Here is a 24,189-nt window from a genome sequence, read left to right on the forward strand (position 1 = left end):
CACAGAACCGAAATCAGATCCGGCTCGACCGGACCGTCAAATTACACACGCCAGTAAGCATGTGCCTGCGGAATTAGTCAACCATGAGTAATCAATCACGATGTTTGACCAAGTGCCGATAGCGAAATCTGACCATCCAAGATGCGTGCTTTGTGATTGCTTGTTTGCATGAATCCCATCCCGAGCCATTTGATGGAGACGCTGCATTAGAACATTCATTTACTTTGTCAATGCGAGTGTAATCTACCACGACGAATCGAGACAGTCGATGCGCGTCACGTTTACCCGGTAAACCGAGCTCCGTCTCGGCCATGGATCTCTTCAAGCTGCCTATAAATGCCGTTGCATGTTGCCGACCCTTGTACCTCGCATCCTTTTCGTCTTCTCTCTCTCTCTCTCTCTCTCTCTCTCTCTCTCCGGCTCTCGTTCTTGCTCGAGGAGGAACTGAAGGCGACCATGGGTGTCATCTCTCGTGGTCGCTCTGTCCTCTTCGTGGTTTTGATCCTTGCCATGGCCTCGTCAACGTATGCTTCCCTTGCGGTAGACTTCTACAAGGAGAGATGCCCCTTCGCGGAGTCCATCGTGCGGGCAACCGTTCAAATGGCGGTGGCTGTGAACCCTGGCCTCGCCGCCGGGCTCATCCGAATGCAGTTCCATGATTGCTTCGTGAGGGTAAGCTTTCTTGCTCTTCTGCTTTCAAGCTTCTTGTTGAGAGCTAAAGGAGCAGTATATATGTATCTTTGATCAGGGGTGTGATGCCTCGGTGCTTCTTGACTCGACTCCGTGGAGTAAGGCAGAGAAGGAGTCTCCGGCGAACAAGCCGAGCTTACGAGGCTTCGAAGTGATATACGCAGCAAAGGCAGCACTCGAAGCTCGCTGCCCGAGCACGGTCTCATGCGCCGACATCATCGCCTTCGCGGCTCGCGACTCGGCCCTCCTGGCCGGCGGCATCCACTACTCCGTGCCCGCAGGCAGGCGCGACGGAAGAGTTTCCCTGGAGTCGGAGGTGCTCGGCAACATCCCCTTGCCCAATTTCACCGTCACGGATCTGTTGAGCAGCTTCGCCAAGAAACGGCTGTCGCTCGACGACATGGTCACGCTCTCTGGAGCTCACTCGATCGGCCGCTCCCATTGTCCTTCCTTCGCCGGGCGGCTGTACAACTTCAGCCCCTCCCAGCCTCAAGATCCGTCGATGGACCCGGCCCTGGCGGCCTACCTGAAGAGCCAGTGCTCGCCGGCCACCGTCAACATCAACAGCACCGACCCAACCACGGTGCATCTCGATGGAGTGACGCCGAAGAGGCTGGACAACCAGTACTACAAGAACCTTCTGACGCACCGGGGAGTGCTGTTCTCCGATCAAACCCTGCAGGCGAGCCCACTGACGGCGGGCACGGTGAGCTGCAACGCCGAGAATGGACCAGCTTGGGCTGCCAAGTTCGCCGCCGCCATGGTGAAGATGGCCTCCATCGACGTGCTCACCGGAAGCCATGGGGAGATCAGGAAGCAGTGTTGGGTCGTGAACCGATGATGATGATGATGATTTGTATATGAGACCCTTGTGTATCATCGATTACATCCGCTGTGAAGTCTGTGCTATCATGTATTACATTTTATCCACGTTCCAATATCCAACAACTTGTTATCTCTATCATCAGTTTCCATTGTAATGATGATTTAGAGTGATATTTATAATCTAATAATATCAATCGTAAGAGTTGGAGAATCCATGACAGAGATGGTTGCGGGTTTGACTCGAGAGAAGGGTGGAGGTAATATATGGATTAGGTGCAACAATAGTCAATACGATTGAATAGTCAAAGGCTCATGTCACCCTTATACACGAGAACTAAGTATCTGTAAGCTTTGCTACTTATGATGGAAGTCTCGTGCAAGAAACATTTTCCTTGTACACAAGTCAAATGCCGGCTTTATTTATGATATATGTGTTAATTATGTATTGGATTAGTAAGTCATTTAGGAGTGTGATAGATTTAAATTATTTAAAGGATTATGATTAATTCAAGTAGAAAAAAATCTTTATAAAATATCTAAATAAATTGAGTTTATTTTTTTTGAGAGTTTTCTTATTAAAAATTTTTTATATATTTTTATTATGATACTTTTTCTTTTGGTTAAAGTTTTTTATTTTTCCAATATACTATTTCCCATCGACTTTATGGTTTCTGTCAGTTTGGTAAGTCTCATATAGTCCCACGTCGGGAAAATCAAGCTTGTTATCTCTTATTGCAACTATAAATAAAGGCTTGGGCTTTGAAGTCAGATGCACTAAAACCTAATTGTTTGCTTTAGGTTTTTCGTAGTTTCAGGTATTTTATAACCTAAGAATATTTTTCTAAAGTATTTGTAATTATCCCTTTTATAGTAGAGTTTTGCTCATTCGTCCTAGGTCAATTAACCGAACCACATAAATATGATATTCTTATCTTTTTTATTTTATTATTTTATTATTTTTTTTATTATCAAATTACCTGGGCTAGCTCTAACAGTTTCCATATATGAATTAAAATGATATTTTATTTGAGTATAATCTAATGTCGTCGGTTTAAACATTAATCTGTCTTAAGGTTCATGTCATCTTCCACAAACATTAGAGATTAATTGTGGCAAGTGCAAGCTGTAAAATGTGTCTTAAGGTTCATGTCATCTTCCACAAATATTAGAGATTAATTGTAGCAAGTGCAAGCAGTGAGAAACTTCTTCCGGCAGGCAGTATATGCTTATTTTATTACACATTTTAAGGCAAATATGGAGCTAATAATGAAACCAAACCCATGGAGAAACGATTACTTGCATGAATAAAACAAGGAATATGTCAATCCATTAGAGACAGTCAACAGATTAATAAAGTAGATTTCTTATTGGAAGACATGAATGAATGGCTGTGCATCAGTTGCATCATTTCCTTGTCATTTCCCCTACAGCTGACTTCCACAGGCATACAAATCTCTGTCAGGGTTGGAACAAAAAAGAGGACATATTAGATAGTGGATGGCATCTGTGTTAGGAATAATTTATTATGTGAAGGTAGGTGAAAAATAGTAAATATATATATATATAAAGGACAAAGCTAATGAGTCTTATCTCATTTGAAAATTCGAGATTAGAGGTAAGATGGATTAAGATGATGCAAGACAAGCCTTGTTTGCAAAGGTGGGAATTAAATCTAAGATTCTATAGTAAAATTTTAAAGTTTTTACCAAATAAGAACCTTCAAGAATACTTCTTATAAATTAGCATAAGTGAGAAGAAGATGATTAGATCTGATCAAACTATGTATAAGAAAATGATTATGATGAATAATATGATGTATGAATGTATTATGGTTTAGATTAATTATTTTATTAAATTGGATCATGATAAAAGTTATTATATCTAAGTTAATATTGGATATGATAAGGGTTCGAATAGAAAATGACTATTCATAAATAATATTAGTAGAATTATTATTGAGTTAGAAATGATATATGTTAAGGAAAAATATCATTGACAGACGTGATTGAAACTCATATGTACAAAAATATTCAAGATGCCTTTAAGATGGTCAGAGGTGACTTCAAGATATCACCTGATGATCCCTTCGATGCTTAAATTAATAATATAAAATTCTCTTGTCATAAAAAGGATAATAAGGATAATGAACGATCTAATATAATCTATAACCATAGGAAAAGAAAAGGCTTGTAATAGTGGCACCTGAACTATATATCTCGGGTGATGATATGATTGGTAGTGCTAAACAGCAGTATACTGGCTAATCTAAACATTAAGATATTTGGACTTGGAGAATAGGTTGTACATGACACTTGCTATTTGACTGGTTCCTCTTGCGCCTCATAGATCTTAGCATGACCGAGTCTAGTGAAGCCCTATACTTCATCAAATTTAAGAGTGTTATTAAGCCTCATGTCAGAGACGTAGTTCACAAGAAAGAGGTAAAGACAGCAAAATGCAAGCTGCAAGAAGCTTCTTCCACCAAATGCATGAACAACACAACGCAAGGAATAGGTCAATCCATTGGAGACAGTCGAGAGATGAAGACAGTGGGCTTACTCTGTAAACATGCAGCTAATCAACCATTTGATCCTCTCTTCTCTCCGTAGAAGAGAGTATAAACGAATGCATGCCAATGCATCAGAGCGAGCTCACTCCACCATAGGCATACTTTTGAGCAAAGAATACGTGTCACTGTCCTTTCTTGTTTCATCCTATTCATCGCTGTTGCGCTCTTTATGGCTTCATCGGTAAGTATAGAAATTATAGTTTATTATTATTATATAAAAAATATTATAAATTAAAATTAAATAATAATATATCAAATATATGATGTATATTTTTTGATATCATTCAAAAAGTCTTTATCTGATATGCAAGAGTATCATCATCGTATTCCAAGGTTATAATAATGTCGATCTATAAGTAAAACTAAACACATCTCCTCTAATATTTATTCCTAAGAGGTCATATTATTTTATAATCAGAATCTAATTATATTTATAATATATCTTAAATAATATCGCATAATCTAACATCCCTTCATGTAGGATTCTACATGAAGATGTAATCATCAACGGAGAGTCGTCGTTGCTGGGCTTATCAGAATACACTTCAATGATTGTTTCATTAGGGTACTGCTTATGTGTTCTTCTCTCTTCTCCTCCTTTTGGTGGATTCTTACAATGCATGGGCTAAGGGTGCAATCGATGTGTAACTATTGTAGAGATGTGATGCTTTGTTACTACTTGACTAGACTCCTAGTTGTTAGATTATGTGATCCTATCTATTTAAGTATGATATATTATCGATATGATTAAATTTTAATTATGATTATCAGTCATTAGAAAGAAAGTCTAATTATGATAGGATTCTTTAAGATAACCTTGAGAGAATGACTTTCCTAATTACTTATCCTAAGACTTTTTACTTTTATCTATAAATATATAGGACCTAATAGGGATTCAAAGTGGAGATGTAGATACGCGGATATGCAAATAAGCAGAGATAGATATACTTAACATTAATGAGAGATTATAGATCTTCTCTCATCTTCCCTTAGTAACTTGAATTATTCAATAAGAGATTATAGATTTTCTCTTATCTCTCATTTGTCCCTAATCCATTATTCATAGCCATCATTTTAAGGATAGAAAGATAGAAGAAGATGAGTCTAGTTCTCCTTATAGATAGGCATCGTGTTACTTTTAGATTCGACGATGATGCACCCGTAGATCAGATAAAAACTTTCTGAATGATATTGAAAGGTACATATTATAAATTTAATATATTATTGTTTGATTTTAGATTTTAGTATCAAAGTTTTTCGTATAACAATAGCAAAAGATGATTTTTATACTTATAATTAGTATAAGAGCTATGTTTGTAAAATCAAATACTTTAGAACTATTTGTTAGCATATTTCGTTTACGAAAAAATATTATTCGATTTTGATTTATGATGCTTGACTGATTTGTCTGTATTGTCAATCTACTTTTTTATTCAATCCGTCTTATTGTTTGCTTGCAAGTAATGCGAGGTTCCTCATATTTGATCGATGGACCAATGTTGATAGCTTGTTGTCAATGATAATATTATTAAGGGCGATGACGTTTGGTGGTTGCCTACCCAATTGTGCATACCCAATACAAGCACTATGGGGTGCGATAACCCTGTGGTGGCTGTAGCAGCGTTGTTGCCTATGTGGCTACGACAATTGTCACTACGCATAGTGACTGCGATAATTACAATAATGCCCCTATGACGACATCTGCTAGTCGCGATCGACATCACTGGGTAACATGTGTGCATAGTCGCAAGGTTGCTGAGCGGTGTGTGTGTGCACAACATGGGTAGGGAGGCCACGCAAGCGATGACTATGCACGGTAGTGGCAGTCGTGCCTCGCGTAGCGACCATAAATGATGGCTACGGTGCCTCGCGTAGGCGACGATCATGCACAGCTGGCCACGCCTCACGTAGCGATCGTAGGGAGTGTCAATTAGAGTTTTTAATAAAAGGATTGTTTTATCCCTCATAAATTAAATAATTCACTTAGAACTTCATGTTCTTGGGTTTGTGAGCAACCCATAAAAGATATAACAATGCATGTCTGAGTGACATTATAATTGATATTCTTATTTACATAATTAAAGTTATTTATATATTTATATATGTATATATTATGGTTGAATGTGCTAATAAAATTGTGTTAGCAAGATAAATTATATAGGTTATTTTAGACTATATTAAGAAGGCCTAACAATGTTGTAGTAAATAAAAAGAAGTATGACATTAATAATATACCATCATTATAACTCGCATTAGTAGTCAAACTTAATGTGGTATTATATTTATTAGCTTATTGGCATGATTTATAAAATTTGTGTGTATATGTAATTTTTTAAATTTCATAATATAATTAAATAAAATTATTTTCAAATAAAATTTTATTTTATTTATTTTGATTTTAGATTTTCTTTATATCTTACTAATTAATGGGTCAAGTGAGAGTAGATAAGATATATTATCGATATGATTAAATTCTAATTATGATTATCAATCAATAGAAAGTAAATTCAGTTATGATTTATTAAGAGATGGCTTTGATAAATTTGACTTTACTAATTATTTATCTTAAACCCTTGACTCTTTATGATAGGAATATGTAACATTATTAAGATATCATATATCTATTATATATCTTCTCTCATTTTATCTTTTGTTTCTCATCTTATCTTTTATTCCTTTTCATAAAAAAGGACACTAAGAAGGATAAGGTAAATCTAGTTTTTCTTGTAAATGGATCCAGTTATGATTTATTAAGAGATGACCTTGATAAACTTGAGTTTACTAATTACTTATCTTAGACTCTTGACTCTTTATATAGGAATATGTAACATTATTAAGATATCATATATCTTCTCTCATTTTATCTTTTGTTTCTCATCTTATCTTTTATTCCTTTCCATAAAAAAAGATACTAAGAAGGATAAGGTAAATCTAGTTTTTCTTGTAAATGGATCCAGTTATGATTTATTAAGAGATGACCTTGATAAACTTGACTTTACTAATTACTTATCTTAGACTCTTGACTCTTTATGATAGGAATATGTAACATTATTAAGATATCATATATCTATCATATATCTTCTCTCATTTTATCTTTTGTTTCTCATCTTATCTTTTATTTCTTTCCATAAAAAAGGACACTAAGAAGGATAAGGTAAATCTAGTTTTTCTTGTAAATGGATATTACTCTTTTAGATTCGACTATGATTTCTTTATGGATCAGATAAAAGATTTTTGAATAATACATATTAATCCAATAGGGGACCACTTAGTCTGTCTCGGTGCACCTTGGGGGTGCGAAGGATTATCCGCTTTGCGTGAGTGCGAACCCACGTGATTTATTAAGAAGGATAAGGTAAATCTAGTTTTTCTTGTAAATGGATATTACTCTTTTAGATTCGACTATGATTTCTTTATGGATAAGATAAAAGATTTTTGAATGATACATATTAATCCAATAGGGGACCATTTGGTCTGTCTCGGTGCACCTTGGGGGTGCGAAGGATTATCCGCTTTGCGTGAGTGCGAACCCACGTGAATCGGAGCTACAGAGGAGGCACGTCTGCCTTATGAGCCCTTGGCTCCGCCACTCCTCAATTGATGTGGGACTAAGTTGACCCTATGACTGTTGAGACACCAGGGGGTGTCTATGTGAATTGTCGTTGAGCTCCTCCTCAAGACTCTCGTCTGTGTCCAAATTGTATCATGTCCAATGGGTTTTCTTTTTTTTGATCATTTTATAATCATAAAAATTATTTTATGCACAATTTTCTTGTAAACTGTTTCCTCTCTACGAGAAATCTAAGATAAATTTCAGCACAATTTGTTGGATTACATTCTTGCTTAGAGTTGGATCCCAGCTAGGAAAACAACCGCATAGTTTGGAATTCAAGAAAATGTTACCCCAAATATTTTTTAAACAAAGATAAAAAGTATCAGCCCGTAGTTTCTGCTGAGACAAAGGAGCACCCAATAACATAAAACTTCTACATCTGTAAATATTTTTCAGCCAGACCATTGTATCTGAGGAAACATCCAAAACACTTTTGCTCATCGAGAACATAAACTACACTTGCAAAAAGAATCGCAGGTTGCAAACCACAAACCATCCTGCAACCATTTCCAACTCCCGACGGGTGATGGCACAACCTGACCTCGGATTCACCATTGAAGGTTGTCAGTTTTCAGGCATTCCTGTTGGAGTTTGCAAAAAGTCTATGTGCACCGCCACTTCGCCAAACACCTCGGACCGGCACACCATCGGGCGGCCCATCGCCAGCAGTTCTGTTTTCTGTAGGTTCAGGGCTCGTATCCCTGCGAGAAAGATCGAGAAGTGCAGTCGCTGAACTGTCACCCAGACGAACTCTATGAAATTTTGATGTCTTCTTACGTTGTTTACCACTAGCTTCATTAGCTAAATTTTGCTTTGCAACGTCTGAACCAGTTTGGGATTCCCTATCAGTACTTTTCCCAATGGAATTCACATCAACGGAACTTGAATTACCATGAACTTGCTTAGCTGACACTTGAAATGTATCCTTGGTGACTCGGTAGCCACCCTTTGAAAGCACCTCCACCCCATCCTCCTGAGGCTTCTGGTTCAGTTGTAGCTTTCTTACAGAAGCCAAGAAGTCATCAGCTAAAGAATCTTTAGCACTAGATTGAGCACGAGCTACTGCTTTTCCCTTACCTTTACCGCCACGACTGCTGCCATCATTTTCTTGCAGACTTTTGTTCTGCAAATTGGCACTGTAGGTATCAATTAGTTCCTTCTGTTTCTGACCATCAGGGCAGAGCCGAGCAAGTTCAGGAACAAGATGCGACAAGCCAAATTGCTCGACATAAGAGAGGTACTCCCATGTGTTGATTTGGCCTTGCCGATACTCAGAGGATAAGTTTTTGAATGCACCATACATATCATCATCCATCCCTAAGGCAGCTCGAATCCTTTCAACCAAGGACTTGTTGGCAGTGTAGACGTCCCCTGTGACAGTAAGAGATTGCTTACTTTGAGTTAATGGTTCCTCTCCCTTCGCACCAGAAGACACACCAGGAACAGCTTGGTTAAAAAATGATCCCTCAGCAAGGTTAGGAGCTGATGCTGAATGCTTCATCCTATTAACAGTATCCAAATTATAAGCAGTACTGGAGGATGAAGGTGATCTATGTGCATTTTCTCTTATAGGTTTTCCTCCCAACTGAGAACTTGTTGAAGTGGATGATGTGGAACCATAATTTGGTGTGGCTCTCAACTGAGAAGCGGATGGGAAGATCTCATGATACTCTGGTGGCCTAGATGGAGCAGAGTTGACAACTACAGAGCCTCTGTTGCGCTGAATACGGGCAGCAAAAGTATTTGTGGACGAACTTTCAGATCCATGAATTGGCTTTGGTTTACTAGTTGCACCAGGTAGAGGAGGAAATGATTCTTCTCTAAGTTTGACCGCATTTCTAGAGTTTTGACTGAGAGCTTGAGCATATCTAGAAGAAGGCTCTGGTAACTCTCTATCACCAAGGGGAGGGAAAGACGATTCTTCTAGTATTGGTGTTGTCCTGGAGCTTTGGCTAAGTGACAATGGAGTACTTAAAGGTGCTTCTGAACCTGCATTAACATTTGAGACTTCTGATGAATTCCTGACTGCATCAGCCCGCCTCGTCTCCCCATGCTCAGCATTCATACGAGAACCAAAAGAAGAATCCTGAAATCTCCCATCAGCTACAGCCATTTCAAGGCTGGCTTGTATTGCCATAGATAGCTGGTCACCAGAAGGATCAGGCCGAAATCCGTGACCTCTTCCGCGGCGTTGTTCTTGTTCATTCCGTCGATATCTGAAGCTAGTTGGTATCTGAATGGAAGAATATAACATCAGGGAATAAAAGGAGACAAATAAATACCTCACAACAGAGGCCCAAGTAAAGAAAAGGTAATGACTGATAGATAAAAGAACTATCACTATTATAGACTACTTCGGGTGAAAAACTGCTTCAGCAGAAAGAAAGAAAAAATCAGGACTAGTTTAATACCCTGAGTGCAGCATTGCGCTTAGAACGAGACATGTGTCCCCCATGCTCAAGAGTATTGTGCCTCTGGAAGATGCATTAACTAGAGGATTAGCCTTGAAGGTGTCTAGTAAAATATGATAGTATCTAAAAATGAAAAGAAAAATAATACAGAAGTAGGACAATCAACATAATCGCACCTTCATCTCTGATTCAGTTTGAAAAACAACAAACTTCTTCTCTAAACACGCCTCGTTCTCACAAAGGAAATGCTCTTGGCGAAAATGCATCTGTTATGTAACACAAAAGAAAAGAGCATGTATAGCTTAAAAGTCTTACATAAGTGTTTTCAATTACAGTTGCAGTAGATCTAGCATCCCTCAAAAATTACAAGAAAATAGAGATTTATAACACTACCTCCAAGTCATTGTAGTCTCTAAAATAATCATATTGTCCAGGATGTTGCCTGCAAATGATTGTGACAAATGTTACATAACGTTCTCAAGATAATTCATCTAATGAAATTAAGAAAACATACCTTTGACAAATGTGGCAGGTATAGTGCTCTGTTGACATGTGCATATAAAGTTCATTATCTCCATAAAATCGGTTTCTGCAGAACTCACACGTAGGATGGCCCATAAAGCCACCACGTTCACTCTCATTGCCATCCACTTCAGAATCACCGGTGCTTTTGTGTTGATTTAGCTGTGATCTAGTGTATAACTTTTGTTCGCAAATGAATACCTGCTTGAAAGTTCCATTTTCCAATGATCCAGCAAAAACACAAAAAAATGCACTTACATTACACAGAATATTGGAAGTGACTTACAAATTACCAAAACCATAATTTTATGAGAAAATCATAAGATAATTCCTAAAGGGCCAACATATAGGTAAATGTGTTAGAAGGCTGCCCCTGCTAAACAGTTTATTCCATCTCCCAACCATCCAACAATGACTCACAAAAAAATGCAACGACATTACAGAAATTGTTGGAAATGACTTACAAAATACCAGAACTATAATTTTATGAGAAAGTTACAAGACAATTCCTAGAGGGCCAAAATACAGGGAAACACATTAGAAGGCTGCCCCTGCTAAAATGTTGCCATATTAAGTACATTCTAACACAAGCTCCAACAATCAACATGATTGCTAATGAATTTGTGTCCTGATGAAAGCAAGAATGGCTAAACCTAACTGCACAAATTCATGACAAAGAATGAGATGTCAATGATGTTCCTAATAGAAGTATCTATCACATCAAACTGGGAAAAGATCTACAAATTGAAGAAACAAACAGAAAAAGTACTGAAGCAATTTCAAAACAGCATAAATATGAACAGGGGTTGGACTCAAGGTTGAACCATTATAATAGCATACTAATAAATTAGCATTAAATATGAAACTAAAAATTAGTGAACTATAAAATTATATGTAAAATTCATGTCAGTATACAAATCGCTACTTGTATTAACAATGGTACCCGACTCTAACACTGTCGAACAGAGAGACTGAGGACAGGAGAATCCTTATGATGTCTGAGCTTTAGCCAGACAGGAAGAAGAAAGGGGTGAAAGAGATTTGGACAAAGTCACAAAGGGATTAGAGATGGGGAAAGAATTATTTGTTGATTGCTTCATAACTTAACTCTTCTTGTTGCTCTCTCTTTTCACCATTTTAGCTCATAAATTCTGTACAAACACTTCACTTTTATTGCAATTGAAGAAAAAGAAGAAAATTGATTTCTGAATCAAATAGGAAAATTTTGTGCAAAAGTAGAAAGGAAAGTGGACAGAGAGAATGCTGTCGATGTTCCAGCGCTGCATGAACAAGAAAAAACACGGACCAGTCTTTTTGTTCCAACTTCTAAGTTTGACTTCCATAGTTCCACAAAGTGCCACATGCCTTTAGAAGCACATCATATCAAATAAAGCCATAATCTCAAGATAAAGAGAGGTTAAGCAGAACTCAAGACTTGTTCATTAAAAAAACACAAATCTAAATATAACAACTCTAAAAGCTAAGTCAACTAAAACATGTACGAAGACATGCCACCATGAATGACCACTTACTTAGAACAGGATATGTTTTGTGTATATAAACAAAGCAACAAATTACGAATTGAGCAAAATTTCATCATTCCACATCAGTTCAGATAGTAATACACTAACAAGCCATCAAAACACAGAGCAACTTATTATGTTAAACCCATTATGTGACACCTCACCTTTCTTCCTTCCAAGCATAGATTGCACATAAACAAGTTGTGTTGATGCCTCAAATGCCCATTTAATTGTTCTATGCTCCTAAATCTGATCCTCCTCTTTGCACTCTCGCCACCTTGCACCTCTGCATTCTTGTCACAGACGCTACAAGACAGCCGGCACATTGCCTTTATCATCCGGTAATGATCCACATCATCGAAAAAGGCCTGTGTATCCTCATGGAACCAATATTGCCCCACCTGCCCTTCTGTTGGACTAGCTGGGAAGACTGAGAAATCAGCTACCACCCTCGTGTAATCGCCCAGTGCCTGTAAATCAAAAAGCCATCTGATCTCAAAGCAACAATCATGGGAAAACTAAACAGGTTAATAATATATAAATGTAAATTATTCATGGAAATAATAGACCACGGATCTCATCCAAGTTCTTATATCTACTATCATGAAAGAATCAGCAGAAGACTACGCTCATCAGATCCTAATTCTATTCGAACATAGATCAAAGGATAAAATAAAATCGAATAAGATAAAAAAAAAGGTCAAAATTTCTACAACAAATTGACAATTATACCAAGGAAAAATAACTAACTTCATCAAGATTTAGGGGAAAACGTTGTAACAATCGATATTTAACCAAGAATTCCACCTCCATGGCCAAATCCCACTTAGTCGGAAACAAACAGATCTCGATGCGATTCAAGAACAATCGACGAAAGCAACAGACTGGGGCAAAACCATAGGGCATGATACCTTGGTGACGAAGACAAAGGAGCACTCGGTCTTGCAGATGCAACAGCGGCGGTCGGCGAGGACGAACCGAAGGCGCACGACGCAGGTGGAGCAAACCTCCCGGTGGCCGCACGGCCCGTAGGCCACCCACTCGAGGGCGTCGGCACACACCGCACAGCTATCGTCCATCGCTGACCGAGGGGCGAGGGGCGGGCGATCGGAGACCGGAGATTGGTGGGCGAGCCAAGAAGGCGGCGATGGCTTGGTGAGCAAGGAAACACCGAAAGAGGCGCACACACGGCGTTTGGGAGAGCGTGCGATTTGATGTGACGGAAAACAATTATATATATGAGGATATGAATTCACAAATAAAAAAGAATATTACATATATATATAGATATGATTTTTATGAATAGTATTATGATATTTAAAACAATTGGCTTGTTGATGTTCATGGTTAAATATGTTAGCTTTTCAATCAAAGGTTTTTATGTTATCTTTTTATATGAATAAAAAACAATGAGCTTATAAATAAATATATATATATATATATATTTGTTACTGTTTATTATTTTTATTAAAAATAATACATCATATATTGTAAACAAAATTTGATGATCAAATTTTTACAAGATGTTTGAGACCTCAAATATTGAAAACCATTACATGAGTATAATATATTTTTAGAAAATTTTAAAAAATATTTAGTAATTAGAAAATAAGACCTAAATAATTTAAAAAAAACTTTTAAAATGGAAAGACACCGATGAAATATGTTCATCTGGATTCAATTCAAAGACATTTTAGAACTTTAAAGCATTTTGAGATGTCCAATTATGTGATGTATTATTTTTGGATTTTGATAAAAAAAAACTGTGCAACACATATGAGTAAAACTTTTTAATGACCAAATTTTTATTTAAGTATTTAGGATCTAATTAGAATGTCATATGTCAAAAAAAAAAAAACATAAGTGTATGATATTTTGGAGGAAATTTAAAAAATTATTAAAAAAATTAAAAAATGACACACTATGTAGGACTTGAATGATTCTGAAAAATATCGAAATAATTCTCTAAAATAAAAAGAAATACTGACATAGGTTCATATAGTATTTTTGACAAGTCCTGCTGTGTGATGCACTGTTTTCTATATTTTGGTAAAAAACAATGCACCACTTATTAGTAATATTTTTTTATAGCCAAATTTTTACCATGTGTTAGGACTTAATTAGAAGGTTAAATGCCAAAAAAAAATGGATGAGTGCATGATATTTTATAGAAATTTTAAAAAGTTTTTCAAAAATAAAAAATGACACAATTTGCATGAGCCGAATAATTATAAAAATATTGAACAAATTTCCTGAAATGAAATATCACTGGCATCTAAAATTCAAAGATATCTTCAAAATTTTAGTATATTTTGACAAGTCTTATTATATGATGCATTGTTTTAGGATTTTGGCCAAAAATAACGTATCCCATATAAGAAAATATTTTGGTCAAATTTTTACAAGGTGATTGTGACCTTATTGGAAGTTCAAATGTTAAAAAGTATTACAAAAGTGTATGATATTTTTATAAAACTTTAAAATTTCTTAGAAATTTAGAAACTAGCACACTTTTCAAGAGCTAAAATTTTCTAAAAAATATAGAAAATTCCATAAAATAGAAAAACATTGGCATATGTCTATCTAGATCAAATTAAAAAATATCTCTAAAATTTTAGAACATTTTGATAAGTCTTGCTATTTGATGTACTATTTTTTTGGATTTTGGTCAAAGATAGTGCATTGCATATAAGGAAATATTTTTTTAATGTCAAATTTTCATTGACATTTGAGATTTAATTAGAATCTCAAATGTCAAAAAAAATATTACATTAGTGCATGGTATTTTTTATTAAAAAATAAAAAATTACATTATATAGAAATTAAAATTGTTAAAATATTAAAAAATCTTAAACTAGATAAACAATAACATATATCCATCCAAATCCCATTAAGAGGTATCCTAAAACCTTCAGAGTATTTTGACAAATCCTGTTATGTGATGCACTATTTTTGAATTTTGGCCAAAAATAATTCATCACATATTAGTAAAACTTTTTTGATAGCCAAATTTTTATCACATGTTTAGGTTCTAATTAGAAGGTCAAATGTTAAAAAACTTACATGAGTCCATGATATTTTTGTGAAAATTTGAAAAATAAAAAAAGCATAATGTGTAGAAGCTGAAATTTTTGATAAATATAAAAAAACCTCTGAAATAAAAAAAACACTAACATATGTCAATCTCGATCCAATTTGAAGGTATCATCTAAATTTTAAAATATTTTTTAAGTTCTACTATGTGTTGCACTATTTTTAGATTTTTTAAAAATAATATATCATATATTAGGAAATATTTTCTGATGGTCCAATTTTTACCAAGTATTTGGGACCTAAGTAGAAGGTCAAATGTGAAAAAACATTACACGATATTTTGCTAGAAATGAAAAAAAAAAAAAAGAAGCTAATGTGATATTACCCATTTTAGTGTTATATTATTTCATGAAATGCAAAAAATATTATTTTCTTTTGAATCATCTTATTATTGGGAGGATTTTCAATTCTTAATGACACTGATAGACAAATATTACATGATACATTAATTTTGAGTAAAAGTCATTTGTCAAATAGCTCAGGTTTTGAGACTCCTTGAATGATCAATTTTATGATAATGAAAATGATTGATAGTGATGATATCTTTAAAAATAAATTGACTGAAGAAAGAATACATGAAGGGGTTGAAGATGACAGAAATTCTAATATTTGTGATGCATTAGATGTTCTTGGTGTGCAAGTTGTTTTAAGTGAGGACATGTATGATAAAATTTAACAAGTGCTTGTTAAATATGATTATAGTCAAGATGATGGTGTGTTGTTAAACATGCTAATTTCTTTCGATGAAGATGGTGATTATTCATACAATGATCTAAATGATACAAAAGTTATTTTCTTGAATTTACTTGATATATATTATTTTATAACTCAAATGATGTTTTTATACATGTGTTTCTAGATAAGGTTGAGTTTCAAAAAGTTATGAAATATTGTGTCATTCGAATAAATTTTAAGATTAAACATATTGCAACTAGAAGTTATAAGATAAAAGAAAAATGTAAAGTTTTTTATTATTAATGGATGATAGTAGATCATGGAGGAACTGATAGTTTTTGAATCATCAAGTTTCATAAAGATTACGATTGTAATTTGTCAAGATTGAATAGGGATCATAAGGATTGTAGTAGTTCTTTCATCACTGATCAAATTGAAAATTAAGTTATGATAAATATTAATTATACTTTAAAGATTATTATTATTATTATTATTATTTAAAAAAAATATGAAGTTGTTGTTTGATAGAAAAAGGCTTATCTTGCATAGGAGATTACTCTCAATATGGACAGTGGTAACTTTGATCAGACATATATTAATAAAATTTTATTTTTTAAGGGAGTTAAAACTACATAACTATAAGAATCATGTCCAAATAATAGTTTCATAATTTTTTTTTGAGATTTTCAAGTTTGCTTTAGACATTTTAGGTTATATATGTGATATGTTTTTGGTATCAATACTATACATCTCTTAAGCAAATGTCCTAGTGCTTTGATTATGGCTATAGCTATTGATGGATATAATAAATTACTTCTAATTATATTTGCTGTGATAGAAATTAAGTATAAGAATTCATGGGAGTGGTTCTTGTATCAATTAAGATATGTATTTTGGGATGCGAAAAATTGACTATTATTACTTACCAAAATCTAAAAATTCTTTCAGCTATTGTTAGTTACCAAGATTTTCCTAGGAGCATATCATGATTATTGCATAGTTCATATATCTAAAAATCTTATGAGCAAGACACAGAGACTGTAAAATTGTTCTAGGTTATTGTTAGATCCCCTATTATGTACGAGTTTAATAAATGCATATAAAAATTAAGAAAAAAATTACAAATGACGTTTTGTTTCGATATCTAAAATTGAAAAGGTCTACATTTTTTTTCATAGTTGTCGTTATACAAAGTTCATACCTTTATGATTAAAATGGAGGAAGGTTACTAAATAGTTCTACATCTATCATAAAAGAGTTTAAAATTAATTATGATAAGTATTGGTGAAGATCAACTTACCAAAACGAAAGACAAGGATCGATACTACAATGTCTTTCCTCGTACTATTGAATTTGAAGTGCAGACATCCTTTGAGACAATTATAGTAGATTCGAAAAAAAAAAATTTATTTATGTCGATGTTTTGATAATTTCATGTTCTCATGTGATGCTACAATTGGATATATTAATGCCAATTCATATTTAATTTGTGAAAAATTTTATACAACATGCACCTTAGAAAACATCTACAAAGATAAAAAAATTTCCGATGAGAAGCAAACAATATTAGATATGATTAGATTTCAATCATATTATATTACCTCCAAAAAGCATGGTGTAAGATGGTAGAAGAAAGCAAGAATTGAATTAACATATAGTGATAAAAATAAGAATGAGTATTCAAGGTGTTAACAATTTAAATATAATCATCAATCATGTAAATTCTCAACTGTATCATCAACTTGAGGACAATGACATTTAGATAGGAGATTTGGTTGTATATTTTCAAGGACTTAAAATTTGTAATTTAATATGTTTAATATGTTCAAACTATTTGGTTGTTCAAAGTTGAAGCAAGTTATATTGGAATTGTAAATTGAAGCAATTCAAATATATCCTAAAATTTTAGAAAAACACTATCATATGTCCAACAAATTCAGAAATTAGAAAAATAGCACACTGTAGGAGGTGAATAATTGAACATTTTGACAAGTGCTGCTATGAGATGTACTATTTTTAGATTTTTGCTAAAAATAATGTATCAAATATAAAAAAATATTTTTTCGACCTAACTAGAAGCTCAAATGTTAAAATACATTGCATGAGTATATGAATTTTTATGAAAATTTATAAAATATGAAAAAAAGAAAATATCACATTGTGTAGGAACTCAATAATTTAGAAATATTTTAAAAAGTTTGAAATAGAAAAAATATTGGAATATGTCTATGTGGATCTAATGCAAAGGTATCCTCAAAATTTCAAAATATTTTTGACAAATGCTACTGTGCGAAGCACTAATTTTTGGATTTTGGCCAAAAAACAGTACATTGCATAGAAGAAAATATTTTTTGAGAATCAAATTTTTACTAGGTATTTGAGACATAACTAGAAGCTCAAATGTCAAAAAAATACATGATTTTATGAATTCTTTGTGAAAATTAAAAAAGTGTTTTAAAAAAGAAAATGGCATGGTATGCAAGAGGTGAATTATTTAGAAAAATATCAAAATAATTTTATAAAATAGAAAAATATTAGAATATATCCATATGGATCCAATGCAAAAGTATTCTCTAAATTTCATGATGTTTTGACAAGTGTGGCTATGCAATGTACCATTTTTGGATTTTGGCCCAAAATAAAGAAATATTTTTCAGGGACAAATTTTTACTAGATGTTTAGGACCTAAATAGAAGCTTAAATGTAAAAAAAAAATTACATGAGTACATGAATTTTTATAAAATTTTTAAAAAAAATTAAGAAAAAAATAAAAAAAAATAGCACACTATGTAGAAATTGAATAATTAGAAAATATAAAAAATAAAAATAAAAAACATTGGAATATGTCTTTGTGGATCCAATTAAAAGATATCCTCTAAATTTCAAGATATTTTTTCAAGTTCTACTTTGCGATGTTTTTTTTTTTTTAGGTTTTAGCCAAAAACAATGTCTCGTATATTAGGAAATATTTTCCAAAGGCCAAACTTTTAAGGTCAAATGTCAAAAAATATTACATGAGTGCATAATATTTGACTATAAATGAAAAAAAGTCAATATGTTATTACCATTTTAAAATAGCATAATCAAATGTTCTGTGTTTTAACAACATTTATTGGTACTGTCATACACATTAGAGAAATGCTCATTATTATATCAAAACACTAGAAATATCATGGTTTACACAATTCTATTTATACAGTATGATACACATTACAAAAATGCTCCTTTCATGATCAAAACTTTAATCATTTGTATAATTTTAAAATATCAATAATTTTCGGAGAATCATATTCTCCACAAAATTGAATAAGTACATTGACATTCTATATATTGCACAGGATTTACAATGCCATATATATTTGTTTAACCAGATACATACAACTCTTATGAAAACTATGAACTAAATTATCCACGAAAAATTTTGTCATCCAAAATTGATCCTACAATTTACGCTGGAAGAATGATCCTACAAGAACAAATGCTCAATATACATCATAACGAATAAAGAACAATAATTCCTTATACATGCAAAAGTCATCAGTTAGTTAATTAATCAGTGACAAACCATTTATGATTTTTTAGAATATTTATAATAAGTTAAGATGCAACTTGCTTAATATTTTCCTATGATCATCCCTTTGATTTGATGATTGACGTAATTCCATATGTGCATCACTTATATTCTTTAATATGTTCACCTATAATATTAGAAACAAACATCATTAAATTTGTTTATCGAAATAAAAGATTTAAAAGGACTCCGCTAAATAATTGTCATTTTATAATGTCTTTTAATTTTATATTTTACATTAGATATAGTGCTCCTAAATCTTCTTATGTAAATCTTCTTATTATGCAATGGCACAAAAATGTATTTAATTGGCACTATTTTATAAATATTTATAAATTATCTAATAATACAAGATCATATATCTTGAAGTATTTTTGAAACAATAAGAAAAAGTTAGTAACCTATAAAATCTATACTAAATAAAAAATATCAATGATATTGAACATTAAAATACCTTAAATTATAAATATATTACTATTGACGACGTACAAGATTCTTGGAGTGACACTATCGCACATGCCTTTCTAATTTAAATGTTGGTATGTGCATTGATTAAGTCATCCTCTACTATACAGTTGAAATCTATCAACTACATAAATGCAAGTTGCGATGGCTTACATCATCTCTCTAGATTATTTTAGTTGATAAACTATAATATGAAAGAAATCAAATAATTTGGTCAATTGTCTTATATTTAATAGATAAATAAAAAATTAATTTTGTATAATGAAGCTCTATAAAAAGGAACTTAACTGGTCACAAGTGCTTTGGCTTTCCTAATATTATTATTGTTTCTTGGTCTGAACTAATTTTATCTTTTTCAATAAAAGATAAAAAAAATTTAATTCAGTAAGATATTAAGATAATCGTCTCCTTTTCATAATTAATCTTGTTTTTTTAGGTTTGACCTTCATTTGAGTCTTTGAGAAGATTCATAAATCCTTCGGGGTCGATCTTCTTATTCTCTCCTAATTTATCCTCTGATTTTTTCTCGAATTTCATCTTCAAAATCTTTTTTTCACGATAGTTGCCATTCTCTTCTTCTTTTTTATGACTCCTCATTTCATAGGTATTATATATATTATTTTACTATGATATTTTTGAGGATCATGTATTTGTATCATTGATGTATATATATTTTTAAATTATTTGAGCACCATTTTATGAATAATATTAGTCGGTTCATATTTTTGTACTAACAGCATGAACCTCATAAGTGTCTCAAGATATATCTTATAACTTTTATATTCATATTATTGAGGTTCACGTGACTTCGATTGTTTTTTTTGACATCATCCATACATATATCTGCTTGCTAGAATGAAAAATAAATTTATTATTTAGTTATCTAAGAGAAAACTATAATTAGTGTGACTCAAGAAAGAAACATAATTCTATATTATATGATCACTAAGTAGGTCATGATTCATCGGTTATTAGTACCTTAGCTACTAATACCTCGATGCTCCGCAAGAATGTAATTATACCTCACATGGTAAAAGATTTAGCTTTCTAATGATCTACAAATAATAAAAAGCAATCATTAGAATAGTTTTCCAAAAGAAGATACAAAAATAAATCTGAATTTAATTTCAAAATAAGTTATTTGCTTAATTAGATTGTACTGATGATATCATTCTATTAATTATTTTTCAATACAACGTGGGTATAGACCATTTTCATTTTATTGGATATTTTATTTTATTTGATAGCTTAAAGTACAGGGATGCGCTCACAAAACCACCCATATCAAATATCAAATAAGATCAAATCATATTATACAAAAAAAAGTAAGGTACAGTAATTTATAAACTATATACATACACATAAGTTACCTATAATATGGATAAGCAGGCTTTCAAATAACCTATAGTTGGAGTCTCATTTCTCTTAAATCTCTATATATTCTCTCCCACTATTACAATTCTCTCAAAAATAAATGAATCAACTATTACTTAACAAATATACTTATTTAAATTTTTTAAATTGTCAGATACTAAGAACTAATCGATTTAAAAAGACATATATAATCAAAAATATATATCATATACGTTTGATAAAAATCCATTCTTTATCATCACTTAGATATAAATTTATAAAATAAAAAATAAAATACTTATGTGTAAGATGCTCTTTGGATCTAAATACTTTCAAATCAATGACTTTTCTAAGCATAATGCATAAAAAAGATAGTTTTACTTTATTCATTAGACACTTTATCATTCTATAATTATGGATATTAATTCATGAGATACAAAAATAATAAGGATATCAAAAATTGATCAAATATAGTATTCCTTATAACATCCAAGTGACACTACCTTAGTGATAATGAGTCTAATTTTACTCAACTACGCTTAGTAGATGTCATAAGTAAATAGCAAAAATATTCATAAATCACTTGAAAATTATCCTATTAAAGTGACTTTTCCTTTCTTCAACGACTTGATCCACAGGTACCTATAAATGAAATTTAAAACTTATTAATGATAATTAAACAAAAAATTAAGTAAAAATTTATATAAACAAAACATATATATGCTTAAATCAATATTCTTGTAGTTGGCTTTAGACATTCTACCTATATAATAAGCATATAATGATATATATACATATGACTTAATCTTTGATGGTAACAATGGTTAGTAATGATTTATCAAAATTTTATTTGGTAAATAATTAAGAAAGAAATGTATATAAAGATACAAAGTATATTAATATTTGGACGTACATGCATGCTGGATTATAATTAATAGGGTTAAATATGTTATTCTAAGACATTTTCAAGGCTCGATATATAGAAAAAAATACAAAAAGGAAATACCGATATAAATAAAAAAATATAAAAATTATGGCCAGATATATTTTAATTGACACTAATTTGATAAACTTAGTGGTAATTGTGGTCCGTTTCCATCAATTGACTATTAGTAAAAATATAGCATGCATATCTATTTCAATTTGAAATTTCCGATTTTGTTTCTTTATATTAAAGTTGGTTAAAGGAAGTGAAAATGTTTGGTGAACATAAATATGAGGGATATTACAAGCCTCTAAAATTTTAGTATTTTTCTTGAACTAATTCATGAAAATTTTAGTGGTTATTAGTAATATATGAAGGTTTTAAATAATAAAATATATAAGTATTTGATCAAATAACCAATGATGACTATAATTGTATTCCGAAACCTAAATCTAGACAATCAAGATCAGTGCAAGGAAATAAGATCTATTTCTTTAGTTCTACATGAATCATTGCTTGTCCAATAATGATAAAACCAAATCCAAATGTTATAAACTAAGCCTTTCAACCTGAATTTGTGAAGATATGATGATAAAGAGTGTAGGTGAGATTAACTATTTATTATATTTACTATTATTTTGGATGATCGAACTATAAGTAGTCTTTTTTATTAAAAAAAATAAATATTTTATAATAATAAAATCACAAGTATGTCATATCAATAGGAAAGAAATATTCCCCAACATTTATAGACTAAGCCTTTAAAAACTTCTGAAGATATTGATGATAAATAGTGAAGGTGAGATTAACTATTTATTTTATTTACTATGATTTAAGATGATAAAGCTATATCTAGTATTTTCCTTTAAAAAATAAATACTTTATAATAACAAAATCACAAGTATGTCACTTTAATTGTAATAAATATTTAGAGGCAAAAAAACTAACAAATATGTCATTAGGTTTGTTCTAATATCAATTATATCTGACTTGATGAGATAATTGATCTGAAGTTAGCCTAAATCACTGTCTCAAAATATTAAAACTATAACTAATAATAATAATATATCTATCATTCTAAATCGGAACTCATTTTTTATGTGACTGTAGTGTTCCAATTTCCAATGTTGATAATATTTGAGTTCAAATTTACTCACTGATTTCAAAACTTGTCATATGATATAACATGCATCTTCTTCTCTTCTCGGCACATCATCTTTCATGGATGAGAATGATAATGGGTAAAGTATCCGTGAATCTCATTCAAATCCAAATCTAATTTGACTCTACATATTAATTTTTTGATAAAAAATTATTTTGAACTTACTTAAAAGACATTATAATCTTATTTAAGTTGATCATCTTTGTTCTTTTTTTTCTCATTACCATTTCAATGAGTGCATGAATATTATACAAATTCAGTGAAGAAGATTTGAGATCTTATATGACAAATTTACTTGACTAGTTTATCAAGGGTTCGGTAAAATCTACAATGGTGTGCAGGAGTTATTTATGGCTCAAAATCTTTTGATAAGTTTTTGAAGATATTAGTTACGGTCTATAGTAGTATCTACAATTGAATCCGTAAATTCTTAAATAAAAAATTTAAGTTTCTTTTTTTTTCCTTTACAATTCATTACTTATTATTTTTTAAAAATAAGATTATTCATGACCTCTGCCATGGTTGTTGTCGCCTATATCTCGTCACCCTATTGTGGTTGTTTTTGTCCCTAGTCATCGCTTCTACCTTCCCATCCTTGCTCTTGCCATCGTTTGTTATTTGCGCGCCTCACTCTTGTTTACTACTTCCAAGGCATCGCTAAGACCTCTATCTCTACTCCGTAATCCCATCATCAAGAGAGGCAATGAGGCAAATAGTATGTTTGTCGATGTAAAGAAAGGTATAAATAGTGGCAATAGAGCGTGAGGGAACAAGAGTGATGAGGGATGGTAC

The 24,189-nt window shown here is 32.2% G+C and overlaps 2 protein-coding genes across 2 annotated transcripts; one reads left to right on the forward strand and one right to left on the reverse strand.

Moving 5' to 3' along the window:
* Positions 1 to 365: 365 nt before the first annotated feature.
* On the forward strand, positions 366 to 1,730 carry LOC135646165 (peroxidase 5-like). The gene is made up of 2 exons (XM_065165390.1): positions 366 to 672; positions 749 to 1,730. The coding sequence occupies exons 1-2, from the start codon at positions 457 to 459 to the stop codon at positions 1,529 to 1,531; spliced, it is 999 nt and encodes a 332-aa protein (XP_065021462.1). The 5' UTR covers positions 366 to 456; the 3' UTR covers positions 1,532 to 1,730.
* Positions 1,731 to 7,971: 6,241 nt separating this feature from the next.
* Positions 7,972 to 13,355, reverse strand: LOC103993310 (uncharacterized). The gene is made up of 7 exons (XM_009413327.3): positions 13,065 to 13,355; positions 12,318 to 12,623; positions 10,623 to 10,831; positions 10,502 to 10,550; positions 10,285 to 10,374; positions 10,109 to 10,171; positions 7,972 to 9,930 (listed from the first exon to the last, which is right to left on the reverse strand). Exons 1-7 carry the CDS (start codon positions 13,230 to 13,232, stop codon positions 8,269 to 8,271), a joined length of 2,547 nt encoding a protein of 848 aa, XP_009411602.2. The 5' UTR covers positions 13,233 to 13,355; the 3' UTR covers positions 7,972 to 8,268.
* Between the last annotated feature and the right edge of the window lie 10,834 nt (positions 13,356 to 24,189).

Source organism: Musa acuminata, chromosome BXJ3-8 (genome assembly GCF_036884655.1).
Source record: "Musa acuminata AAA Group cultivar baxijiao chromosome BXJ3-8, Cavendish_Baxijiao_AAA, whole genome shotgun sequence".
NCBI lineage: Eukaryota > Viridiplantae > Streptophyta > Magnoliopsida > Zingiberales > Musaceae > Musa > Musa acuminata.

Excerpts from the sequence above, each read along its gene's own strand:
- LOC103993310 (XM_009413327.3), bottom strand. The coding sequence starts at position 13,232 with ATGGACGATAGCTGTGCGGTGTGTGCCGACGCCCTCGAGTGGGTGGCC. Across the intron at positions 10,832-12,317 it reads TATGCTTGGAAGGAAGAAAG|GTATTCATTTGCGAACAAAA; the intron begins GTGAGGTGTCAC and ends ACTTTCAAGCAG. Across the intron at positions 9,931-10,108 it reads AGCGCAATGCTGCACTCAGG|ATACCAACTAGCTTCAGATA; the intron begins GTATTAAACTAG and ends TCTTCCATTCAG.
- LOC135646165 (XM_065165390.1), top strand. The coding sequence starts at position 457 with ATGGGTGTCATCTCTCGTGGTCGCTCTGTCCTCTTCGTGGTTTTGATC. Across the intron at positions 673-748 it reads TCCATGATTGCTTCGTGAGG|GGGTGTGATGCCTCGGTGCT; the intron begins GTAAGCTTTCTT and ends ATCTTTGATCAG.